This window comes from Meles meles, chromosome 10, assembly GCF_922984935.1.
Source record: "Meles meles chromosome 10, mMelMel3.1 paternal haplotype, whole genome shotgun sequence".
Classification (NCBI taxonomy): Eukaryota; Metazoa; Chordata; class Mammalia; order Carnivora; family Mustelidae; genus Meles; species Meles meles.
This window is the reverse complement of record NC_060075.1, coordinates 4610423-4622797: the sequence shown is the minus strand read 5'-3', so window position 1 is coordinate 4622797 and position 12375 is coordinate 4610423. Positions and strand designations below refer to the sequence as shown.

Below are 12375 nucleotides of genomic sequence, written 5' to 3'. Positions count from 1 at the left end.
TGAGAGCCATTTTGTCTCCTTGCAACGGACAGTAAGAGCCATCTCGTCCACTTGCCGTGGTCATAAGAGCCATCTTGTCCACTTGCCATGGTCAGAGCCATCTCGTCCACTTGCCGTGATCATTGAGAGCCATCTTGTCCATTTGCCATGGTCAGTGAGGGCTATCTTGTCCACTCGCTGTGGTCATTGAGAGCCATCTTGTCCATTTGCCATGGTCAGTGAGGGCTATCTTGTCCACTCGCTGTGGTCATTGAGAGCCATCTTACCCACTAACCATGGTCATTGAGAGCCATCTTGTCCACTTGCCGTGGTCATTGAGGGCCATCTTGTCCACTTGCCGTGGTCAATGAGAGCCATCTCGTCCACTTGCCGTGGTCATCGAGGGCCATCTCGTCCACTTGCCATGGTCATCGAGGGCCATCTCGTCCACTTGCCGTGGTCATCGAGGGCCATCTTGTCCACTTGCCGTGGTCATCGAGGGCCATCTTGTCCACTTGCCGTGGTCATCGAGAGCCATCTTTTCCACTTGCCGTGGTCAGTGAGGGCCATCTTGTCCACTTGCCGTGGTCATCGAGAGCCATCTTGTCCACTTGCCGTGGTCATCGAGGGCCATCTTGTCCACTTGCCGTGGTCATCGAGAGCCATCTTTTCCACTTGCCGTGGTCAGTGAGGGCCATCTTGTCCACTTGCCGTGGTCATTGAGGGCCATCTTGTCCACTTGCCGTGGTCATTGAGGGCCATCTTGTCCACTTGCCATGGTCATTGAGGGCCATCTTATCCACTTGCTGTGGTCATCGAGAGCCATCTTTTCCACTTGCCGTGGTCAGTGAGGACCATCTCGTCCACCTGCTGTGGTCATTGGGCCATCTCATCCACTTGCCATGGTCATTGAGGGCCATCTTGTCCACAAGGGGGACCCATTGATATTTTATCTCACCACTTGTCCCTCTGAGCATCATAATTGACTTACTCACTTGCCATGGTCAGTTCTTCATCTCTACTCACACAGTGAAGTTTGTATGTACGTTTGCTCACAGTGTATTCTGTGTAAGTAAATCTCATTACAACCTGGATTCAGACCACATCTAATTTAGTCTTTTCAGTTCTGCTGTTTTATCTGTCCTGTTCCATATTCCTATCATTTGCTGAGTACGATCTAAGCTTATGACATTGTTTTCTAAGCTTTCTGACCTCTCCAGAATCTTCTTGGTGGATAGGGCCATCTTGAATCTTGCCAGGATTCATGCTGGTGTTTTCTTCAGGTTTCCCTGTGTTGCATTGTGTCCGAGGTCATTGCCTTTGACCATATTAACGGTGCTGACCTCGACAGAGTGTAGTAACAGTGTGGATGGAGCTCCAGCCTGTGGTTTAAAGCTCACGCTCATTTCACAATGAGGACAAATAATTCTGGGTAAAAAGCAAAGCAATGGAAAAGAGGGTTGTTTGTCTCTTACCTGTCATTGGGTGTGATCTTGCCTAATGGATTCTCCTGAGATGCACCTGCTCCCCAAATGCCTCCTCTCTTTCTCAGGGGCCAGTTGGGTGGGTGCACATACGTAGCTCTCGTTAATGGTGGTAAGCAGGCACTTAGGTCGAGTCCTGCCACCGGGGCAGGGACTCTCCTTCCCAAGTCCTGTAATTACCAGTTCAAGGACCCTTGTGCTGACCTTCCTGGGCACCTCTCAAGTGAGAATCAAGATTCAGGCATAGAGCAATTTCTTTCTTCTGCAGGAAAGAAGCAGTTTCTTTTTAGAGAAAAATCTGAAATGAGCAGCTCTAAATGCTTTTAGGAGATTCCAAATACTAACATTTTAAAATGTAAATCTCCACAGTGATAGAAAGTTGTGTTTTAAAGTTTCATTTTTTGTTTTACATTTTCTAACTTTTTTGAGATCTCTAGGCCCCTTTGGGAATCTCTAGATTCCTGGAATTTGGACATATTCCTCCAGCCTGTGAGTGAACTTGCAGCACCCAGACAGTCTCTGCTCTTTGGGGCTCCAGAGGTCTTTTTGTTGGCACCAGTGACAACAGGTGTGCGTGGAGGGGACGAGGAGGTTGTCTGGTGATCAGGCAGACTCCAGGCCGTGGAGGATTGTTGTGCAGGGAAGGAAGGACAGAAAGAAGGAATTCAGAATGAAGACGAAGCATTCTTGCATAAACTCCAGTCCCGTTTAGCCCTTTGTCCTATTTTGTCTGAAACCAGTTCTAATGTGTTTCAGCTTTCCTGTTTGTCTGCCCCTAGAAACTTGCCCCTCTCTACCTGCCCACCCTTAAGTGTGCAGAGTTTGAGGCAGTCAGGAAAATACATCCCATGTAAGAGCGGTCTGGGCGAGGGAGAACAGGGGTAGCAGAGTGACTCCGGCAAGATGAGGACAGCGGAGCACAGCACAGTTCTATCCAACCATTCAGGAAGGACCGGGCGCCAGAGGAGAGAGGGACGGCGTAATCTGTGATGGGAGTCACAGGGCCTCCGAGACGTGATCGAAACCAGTGAGTTTTCCTGAGAGGCCCGGCCTTTCCTGACACTCAGACCTAGTACAAGCTGCTGCTTTTGACCTCCACTGAGAGCGAAGGTTCTCCACCCATCTCTACAAGAGGCAGTGAACTTCTCACGGCTCTATCTGGAGCCATGCTGAGGGTGGGGAGCCTAGATTCATCGTCCTTCGGGTGGGTACCGAGAGGCAAAGCGTGCAGGTAGCTCTCTGATGGCCCGTGTTGCTGTAGTAGTAACACTGATGCCCTTCACCGCGTCCTTCACAATAACCGGCGCGCGGTTTGCAGATGGAGCAGTGGACAACTCCTGGTTCGTGGTACTGCGTGTCCAGCTAAAAGCTCTCCACTCTGCAGACAGTCATTTAAGAGGGGATGACTCAGAGTCTTGCTGTGACTTCAGGGGATGACCACTGTGGCTCTCTGCCCCACACTGCGATGGACCATCCGGGGGCTTCCGCAGGAACCCATGGGGCGCTGCCCGACAGGTGGCTGCTTCGAGTTCAGGCCACGGAGCAAGGCCATGGTCATCTTAGCTTGGAAAGGTTTCAGAGGAGTTGTCTGTGGTGGGGTTTGTGAAATCAAAGTAAGTGAAAAACAACAGCAAAAACCTGAAAATAAAAGCACACTTAGGGCTGTCAGATTGCAGACAGGTGCTGTCCTTTCCCCCGCCAGCCCCGCAGCTCCTGCTGGATTCTTTGATAGAAGCCGAGGTCTTTCCTTCTAGAAGGTAGTTGGCTGGTCTGATCAGCATTTAGAAAACATGACCAGTTGCCAGTGAGGCTTGTTCAAGGGTACGATGACCACACGTCAAGAATGCCTTTAAGTTGTGATTCTTACCAGCAAACAGATGCACAGTTTGTGTCCGAAGGTGACACCGCCTCTCTGGGAGGAGGGGGGTTTGGCGTCATCTGCTCCGCCAGGCTCTCGGTCCTGCAGCTCTCACCTCTTGGTGGTGTCCTGCTTGAGTGCCAGCACCCAGGCTGACCCCCAATTCGCGTGTTGCCCCCTTGACTCCGACGGGAACCAGACCTTCTCCTCTTGTTTCCGAGAGAGTTCCCAAGGAGACCGAGTGCGGGAGTGATGATTCATGACGCTGATCCTGGGGTAGGATGCGGCTTGAAAGATCTGAGTTCGCAGTTTGTCAGGGACAGACAGACAGACGGACAGTGCCTGATGGTCTCTGTGTGTGGGGGGGCTGTCAGTAGAAGTTTGCCCCCCAGGAAATGGAAGTGGCCGCTGGCTGGGCTTCCCCGGGACTGAGCCCACACTGTTCCGAGAGCAGTCAGGCCTGCGCCCAAGTCTGCGTGGGTCCTGGGGAGCCTATTCTGGGAGTTAACAAGAAAGGACAGTCTGTTGTTGCTCCGTGCTGGCCGCCTAGAAAGGGGTATTGTAACATCGTGTCATGTCACCGGTGCCCTGGGTGAGCAGGGACAGGAAGGTGCACTTCGCCTTCTGTGCGGTGTGGGGAGGGTTGGCTGTTGGGAGCTTGACGGAGGGGTCCTGCTCCGCCTCTCCCGGGGTCGGGAAGAGCAGGGGCCGGCCCCGCACGTGTCGTGTCGCTACAGGGCCTTGAAGTAGGGCTTCCCGGCTCTGGGACGGGTACTTTATTTTCCTTCTCTACCGTTTTCTCAGGTGATGTTTTCTGTTAAAAAAAAATTGTCAGGATATACCTACTTTTGCTTTCATTGTCCTAAATAATGTCCTGTAGCCTGAAAGAACGACGTTTGCCTCATCGGAATCCGATAAGAGATTTAGTAAAGCTCCCTTCCTCCCCCTTCTCTTGGCTGCTGAGCAGGACATGTGTGGTGGAGACCCGTGGGCAGCGCGGTGGCTCTCCCCGGAACCCCAAGGGCACACTTCCTCCCTGGCCTCACCCTTTGAAAAAGGTTCAGGTATTATTGAAATGACTCCCCCCCCCCCGTGATTATTAAGGCAAAATAGCTGCAGACCTCCTGTTGCTTTGGCCTTGGGTCATCCTAGCAAGTCAGTTTGTTGGTTCAGAGTATGTTTGGGCTCCTGGCCCCTGCGGAGCTGTCCCATTGTCAGAGGAGCACGTAGGGCAGAATTTCTGTGTCCGCTTGGTTATCGCTGAGGAAAAGTACCCAGAGGCAGGATTTTGATAGCATTGACTTCGCCTTGACTCTTGTCTGCCCATGTGGGTGGAATGTGCCGTCACAGGAGCAGTGGGGCGGGTAACCAGGCCAGGGCGGGTGGGTGATTTCATCAAAGGAAACCCCTCTGCTTTGTGTCTTGTAGAATGTCGTTCTTTCAGGAGGCTCCACGATGTTCAGGGATTTTGGACGTCGACTGCAGAGAGATCTGAAACGCGTGGTGGATGCCCGGCTGAGACTCAGTGAGGAGCTCAGTGGAGGCCGGATCAAGGTAGGGGGCGGGCGGGATGGGCGCGTTAGCCTGGCTGCTCCCCTTCCCTCCCGGGATGACCCCCCACCCCCATGCACGGCTGGTTCCCCGCCCCAATGCACGGCCGGTCCCCCTCCCATGCACAGTCAGTCGCCCCCCGTGCACGGCCGTCCCTCTCCCATGCGCGGCCACTCCCCCCGTCCATGCACGGCCGGTCCCCACCCCCCCATGCATGGCCGGTCCCCCCCCCCCCCCCCCCCCCGTGCATGGCTGTTCCGCCCCCCTGTGCACGGCCAGTCCTCCCCCATGCATGGCTGATCGCGCCCTATGCATGGCCGGTCCCCCCCCGCCACCCGTGCACGGCCAGTTGCCCCTCATGTACAGCCAGTCCCCCCCGCCCCGTGCATGGCCCGTCCCCCTCCCATGCACAGCCGGTCCCCCTCCCATGGACCAGCGGCTGGGGCCTGAAGGAGGAACAGGTTCGTTTCTCAGCTGCTCGGTGAGACTGCATTTGGGGATTTGCCGCCTGAACTCCTTCCAGGACTGTAGCTTAGGCTGATGGCCACTGGGCTGGCCACAGCCTCTTGGTGCCCATGCTGACCCACGGCTGCCGGCACTTTCTCTGTCTTATAAGAGATGAGGCCTGTTGTGTGAAGACCAGCATCCAGGGAGAGGGGTCCATTTGCAGTGAGGGTCTTTCACGTTCTTTGGAAACGTTCTCATTAAACTAAAATAACTAGCTGTAGCAGCGAGTTTCTGTGTGTGCCCCTCTGAGGTCATCGTTCCTAATGAGCTGGTGTGTTCCCTGAGCTTCCAGGCGGGACCGGGCTCTGGTGTGGGGAAAATGGGAGCAAATACGCACCCTTCAGCCCAGCGGATCACACTCTTGGCAAAGGGTCATTTCTCACAGTAGTTTGGGACACTTGATCTAGCTCTACGATGCCAAAACAGCTAAATTGTGTTGTAAAAAAACATGAGCTGAGTTAATTGGTTGGATTGTTTACTGTTTAAAATGCCTTTAGCCTTGGTGAGCGCCCGCCCCTCCTTGACAGGCGACCTTCTCTGCACCACTGCGCCCGGTGCGGGGTGGGCGCTCAGACGCTTCCTCGCGGAGGCCACATGTGGCTGATCCCCATGGAGGGACTTGGACCCAAGGGATGGGCTTCGTGCCGGTGGTGGGAGGAGGCCCCACGGTGGGTGGTTGGCGCTCGGAGTGGGTGTCTTGTCAGCCGGGAGCTTCGCGATGACCGTGCACTGTCTGCTTTCCAGCCCAAGCCCGTGGAGGTCCAGGTGATAACGCACCACATGCAGCGGTACGCCGTGTGGTTCGGGGGCTCCATGCTCGCCTCAACGGTAAGTCCTCCCCAGGCCGTTCTGTGTCTCCTGCCTGCGCCCTTTGTGGAATGGGAGCAAGTCCGTCCCGTCCCGGATGGGTGGTGTGCGCCCGCACTGTGCCTGGCACTCGGGTACCGGAGAGCTGAGCACCGTCTCGGGTGTTTCCCTTGCGCAGCGAGTCCCTGCTGGTCAGGGGTTACAGGTGATGTGGCAGGTGACATCCGGATGTCACCCCAGACGCCTTGCTTTAGTCATTAATTCCTGTAACCATTTCACGTAATGACTCCTTTTTCTCCTCAAATTTGCCAGTAGCTAGTGAATTGCTAATTTCGGGGGAGCATGTAGCTGGTGTAAGTGGGGACCAATCCATTTTAAAGAAATGAAATAAGGTCCCGGTCTGTAGCTCGGGCCTTGGAGGGGCGCGGAGCTTCCCGCAGGGGCCTGGCTGAGGGGTGGGGCGTTGGGGCAGGACTCCGACCTCCTTTCGGGAGGGACTCGAGAGTCCCTCTAACCGCTGCCCCGCAGCCCGAGAGTCCCTCTAACCCCTGCCCCGCAGTGGGAGAGTCCCTCTAACCCCTGCCCCGCAGCCGGAGAGTCCCTCTAACCGCTGCCCCGCAGCGGGAGAGTCCCTCTAACCCCTGCCCCGCAGCCCGGCAGTCCCTCTAACCGCTGCCCCGCAGCCCGAGAGTCCCTCTAACTGCTGCCCCGCAGCCCGAGAGTCCCTCTAACCCTGCCCCGTAGCTCGACAGTCCCTCTAACCCTTCCCTGCAGGCCGAGAGTCCCTCTAACCGCTGCCGGCAGCCCGACAGTCCCTCTAACCCTGCCCCGCAGCCCGAGAGCCCCTCTAACCCCTGCCCCGCAGCCCGAGAGTCCCTCTAACCCCTGCCCCGCAGCCCGAGAGTCCCTCTAACCGCTGCCCCGCAGCCCGAGAGTCCCTCTAACCGCTGCCCCGCAGCCCGAGAGTCCCTCTAACCGCTGCCCTGCAGCCTGAGAGTCCCTCTAACCGCTGCCCCGCAGCCCGAGAGTCCCTCTAACCCCTGCCCCGCAGCCCGAGAGTCCCTCTAACCCCTGCCCCGCAGCGGGAGAGTCCCTCTAACCCCTGCCCCGCAGCCGGAGAGTCCCTCTAACCGCTGCCCCGCAGCCCGAGAGTCCCTCTAACCGCTGCCCCCGCAGCGGGAGAGTCCCTCTAACCCCTGCCCCGCAGCCCGGCAGTCCCTCTAACCGCTGCCCCCGCAGCCCGAGAGTCCCTCTAACCCTGCCCCGTAGCCCGACAGTCCCTCTAACCCTTCCCTGCAGGCCGAGAGTCCCTCTAACCGCTGCCAGCAGCCCGACAGTCCCTCTAACCCTGCCCCGCAGCCCGAGAGCCCCTCTAACCCCTGCCCCGCAGCCCAAGAGTCCCTCTAACCGCTGCCCCGCAGCCCGAGAGTCCCTCTAACCCTGCCCCGCAGCCCGAGAGTCCCTCTAACCGCTGCCCCGCAGCCCGAGAGTCCCTCTAACCGCTGTCCCGCAGCCTGAGAGTCCCTCTAACCGCTGCCCCGCAGCCCGACGGTCCCTCTAACCGTGCCCCACAGCCCGACGGTCCCTCTAACCCTGCCCCGCAGCCCGACGGTCCCTCTAACGCTGCCCCGCAGCCCTACGGTCCCTCTAACCGCTGCCCCGTAGCCCGACGGTCCCTCTAACCGCTGCCCCGCAGCCCGACGGTCCCTCTAACCGCTGCCCCGCAGCCCGGCAGTCCCTCTAACCGCTGCCCCCGCAGCCCGAGAGTCCCTCTAACTGCTGCCCCGCAGCCCGAGAGTCCCTCTAACCCTGCCCCGTAGCCCGACAGTCCCTCTAACCCTTCCCTGCAGGCCGAGAGTCCCTCTAACCGCTGCCAGCAGCCCGACAGTCCCTCTAACCCTGCCCCGCAGCCCGAGAGCCCCTCTAACCCCTGCCCCGCAGCCCAAGAGTCCCTCTAACCGCTGCCCCGCAGCCCGAGAGTCCCTCTAACCGCTGCCCCGCAGCCCGAGAGTCCCTCTAACCGCTGTCCCGCAGCCTGAGAGTCCCTCTAACCGCTGCCCCGCAGCCCGACGGTCCCTCTAACCGTGCCCCACAGCCCGACGGTCCCTCTAACCCTGTCCCGCAGCCCGACGGTCCCTCTAACGCTGCCCCGCAGCCCGACGGTCCCTCTAACCGCTGCCCCGCAGCCTGAGAGTCCCTCTAACCGCTGCCCCCGCAGCCCGAGAGTCCCTCTAACCCCTGCCCCGCAGCGGGAGAGTCCCTCTAACCCCTGCCCCGCAGCCGGAGAGTCCCTCTAACCGCTGCCCCGCAGCCCGAGAGTCCCTCTAACCGCTGCCCCCGCAGCGGGAGAGTCCCTCTAACCCCTGCCCCGCAGCCCGGCAGTCCCTCTAACCGCTGCCCCGTAGCCCGAGAGTCCCTCTAACTGCTGCCCCGCAGCCCGAGAGTCCCTCTAACCCTGCCCCGTAGCCCGACAGTCCCTCTAACCCTTCCCTGCAGGCCGAGAGTCCCTGTAACCGCTGCCAGCAGCCCAACAGCCCCTCTAACCCTGCCCCGCAGCCCGAGAGCCCCTCTAACCCCTGCCCCGCAGCCCAAGAGTCCCTCTAACCGCTGCCCCCGCAGCCCGAGAGTCCCTCTAACCCTGCCCCGCAGCCCGAGAGTCCCTCTAACCGCTGTCCCGCAGCCTGAGAGTCCCTCTAACCGCTACCCCCGCAGCCCGACGGTCCCTCTAACCGTGCCCCACAGCCCGACGGTCCCTCTAACCCTGTCCCGCAGCCCAACGGTCCCTCTAACCGTGCCCCACAGCCCGACGGTCCCTCTAACCCTGTCCCGCAGCCCGACGGTCCCTCTAACGCTGCCCCGCAGCCCGACGGTCCCTCTAACCGCTGCCCCCGCAGCCCTACGGTCCCTCTAACCGCTGCCCCGTAGCCCGACGGTCCCTCTAACCGCTGCCCCCGCAGCCCGACGGTCCCTCTAACCGTGCCCCGCAGCCCGACGGTCCCTCTAACCATGCCCCGCAGCCCGACGGTCCCTCTAACCGTGTCCCGCAGCCCGAGTTCTTCCAGGTGTGCCACACCAAGAAGGACTACGAGGAGTGCGGCCCCAGCATCTGCCGCCACAACCCTGTCTTCGGAGTCATGTCCTAGCGGCCGCCTTGACACGGTCCCCCGGTCACGTCGCGCTGGTGAGCAGGTGCCGTCGGGGCTCGGACGAGACCGCAGCTCCTGTAAATAGTGACGTTTGGTGTCGATGTCGAGAAGCGTGCTTGCGTCGCCGAGTGCATGAGGCAGTCCAGTGCACGTCACCCGTGTGCCCGCTGTCCGACGGCCCTTCCCCCGCCGCCCCTCCCCAACTCTCCCCTCACCTCCGTGCCTCCCCAGCTTCTAGTGGGCGAATCCAGTTCTGGAGGAATTCACCTGCGACTTGAAAAATCATTAGAAAAAAAAAAACCCAGAAGATGACGCAAAATAGTCCCCCCAGGAAAGAATATGGGGCTGCAAACCCTTTTCCTTCTGCCTATTTTTGTAAATAAAATGTTATAAACTTGAAATACAAATTGATGTTTATATTTCCTATCATTTTGTATTTTCTGGTATTTGGTACAACTGGCGGATTCTGAGCACGGGTAGATACTGGTGTCATGGAGTGCCGTGAGAACACGCTTTTCATCGTGAGGCATGTTCTGATGTCTGTAGGCAAACAAAATCAAACAGCAGACTTTTTGGGGCCACGTTTGCTAGAAAATGATTACAGTTTACTGGAGTGACATGAAGTTTCAACACTAAACACTGTTGTACGAGAATCATTACCGATAATGTACCTTCCATTTTCCTGTTTGAACTTTCTGGAACTGTTTTATAGAAGACGCTGGTTTGCTCTTGGTTGTATTGGGTGAAATGCTGCCTTGCACCCTTGTAATAAAAGCAGTTAGACTCTTTATAAAGATTTCCTGTTGTGCTGTGCTGGTCTTGCGGGTGTCCGCTCTGTGCCCAACTGGCAACTGGTACCAAGCTTGTGGAAGGAAATTTCCCAGAGTAAGGAGGACTTCCTGTCTTCAGTGACACTGCGTCCCGTCTGGGAGTCCAGGAAGTGCTGTGGGATGCGTTTTGGGGGTGGGGTGGGGCAGGAGGCTCTTTCGGATTTCCAGCAGCCCTTCCTGGGACTTCAGAATCCTTGCCGGCGGCTTCTAGTAACTGCTCCGATGTTTGCTGAGTAGATCGCTGGCTTGAAAGGTACTTGGCTGAACTAAGACATTCAGTGTTGCTCCATTCTTCGTGTGATACTGACATTACTTTCTAAACTGGTGCTTATGGTATTTGTTCTAAACCACTAAGTAGGTTTTATTCTCTGAAAATTTGCCTTAAGAAACATTTAGTTTTGTTATTTAAGTTTAGAAGCAGGTATGAGAATAATAATGTCAGTTCTCCACTCAGAGAATAATGGGGAAATCTGAGTTTTCCATGCTGTAGGCAGTCCCTGCTTATTCTTGATGAATCGTCAGGGACCCCAGACCCTCGGTCTCCCGCTGGAGAGTGTCAGACCACTTGGTTCTCGGGATCACTGGACTGTTTCAGTTTCTCCTGGTTTCTCCAGCCACTTTCCCGCCCGGTGTTCCGGGCCTACGTGTCTGCCTTCAGGCGCTCCCGTGCATCCAACATGTGGAAGCAGGCGCACTGGGTGTGGTGGGACTTTGCTCAGTGCAGACAGCACGCGACCTAGTCTTAACATCGCAGTGAACCAGAATTCCTGTGATCCCCATTTTCCAGATGGGGAACTATGGCTGAAAGGAATTCAGCGCATGCCCACGAGCACGGCTGGGAGGCAGAGCACGACTCCGTCTGTTCTAACGTGTGCTCTCATAACCGCCCTCGTGAGAGTAGGAGGAAAACAGCAACCAGGTGGGACGGTGGGGGGTCATGGCGGACGGCAGGAGTCTCTGGAATGAATTCCATTAGATACCCGAGTAAAAAGAGTTGGGAAATGGCCGTGGGGAGCTACAAAGTATTTCCCCTCTAATCCAAATCCCTTGGTAAGGAATGTGTTCTAGGAAGCTACCCAGATAGGACTTTTTGATGTGGAATTGTTTTCATTTTCTTTCATAATGCTTTGCCAGTGTATGTTTTGTCATACGGATCGACTTTGTTGTATTTCACAAGTAAGATACAAGAGTTGTTCATCTGAGCACCTAGAGCTATAATGGGCCCATCGTAAGTATTCAGTAAATTCTAGCCATTCTTAATCTGTTACTGTGTCCCGAGAGCCCTGCTCGTCAAAACTGCGTTAAAAAATAGTTTCAGTGGGAGAAAAGAATTTTAGGTTCATGAGCTAAATGGCCTTCAGAACTTTCAGTAAGAAAACATATTTTAGAAGGCTCTCGGTATAGAGAGTCAAGTATCATATGGTCTCACTTATTTGTGGAGCATAACAAAGAACATGGAGGACATAGGGAGATGGAAAGGAGAAGGGAGTTGAGGGAAACTGGAAGGGGAGATGAACCATGAGAGACTATGGACTCTGAAAAACAACCTGAGGGTTTTGAAGGGGCAGGGGGGTGGGAGGTTGGGGGAACCAGGTGGTGGGTAATAGGGAGGGCACGTATTGCATGGAGCACTGGGTGTGGTGCAAAAACAATACTGTTATGCTGAAAAGAAATTAAAAAAAAAGTGGAAAAAAAACCTCTCTGTATAGAATAGTAGGATCTAAACATCACCCGGGTTTTTCTCAGTATTGCAGATAAAATTGAATCACTTTTATTATCCACATAAAAGCCGCCCTTTGCTGTGGGCGCAGCTGCTGCCTTCCCGCCGAGCTCCGAGCTGTGAGCCCTCCTTCCACAACCAGCACGCGATGACTTCGGTTCCGGTGACGCATGTTCCGCGGACCAGCTTTGGTTGAACACACTGAGATTTGGTATCACCGCTGATCTCGGTGCAGGAGGGTGCCAGCATCCCGGAGTGAGCGGCCCCAGCAGGGTTCCCTTTCCCGGGAGTGCTCCAGCATCCCCTGTGAATGAAATCCCCTTGGAGCCAGCTTCTCACCCGTGCCCCACTGATGCCCTGTGCCCTGCCGCAGACTAAGGTTCCTTGGAATCGAGGGACTGATCTTTGTACCCCCAGGACTTCCTGACACCTGGCACAGGGTGAGCGCCCAGTAAATACTAAACAGAATTCCTGTTCACATGGAGACCCCCCC

The 12375-nt window shown here is 56.4% G+C and overlaps 1 protein-coding gene across 4 annotated transcripts in view; it reads left to right on the top strand.

The window, feature by feature from the left end:
* The window catches only part of ACTR3B (actin related protein 3B), a 73609-nt gene extending 63481 nt beyond the window's left edge, over positions 1-10128 (top strand). For all 4 annotated transcript variants that reach the window (XM_046020665.1, XM_046020668.1, XM_046020666.1 and 1 more), the window contains 3 exons: positions 4750-4875; positions 6124-6207; positions 9234-10128. In XM_046020665.1, the coding sequence (XP_045876621.1) occupies positions 4750-4875; positions 6124-6207; positions 9234-9329 (306 nt within the window). In that variant the 3' untranslated portion in view covers positions 9330-10128. The remainder of the gene's footprint in view (positions 1-4749; positions 4876-6123; positions 6208-9233) is intronic.
* The last annotated feature ends 2247 nt before the right edge of the window (positions 10129-12375 follow it).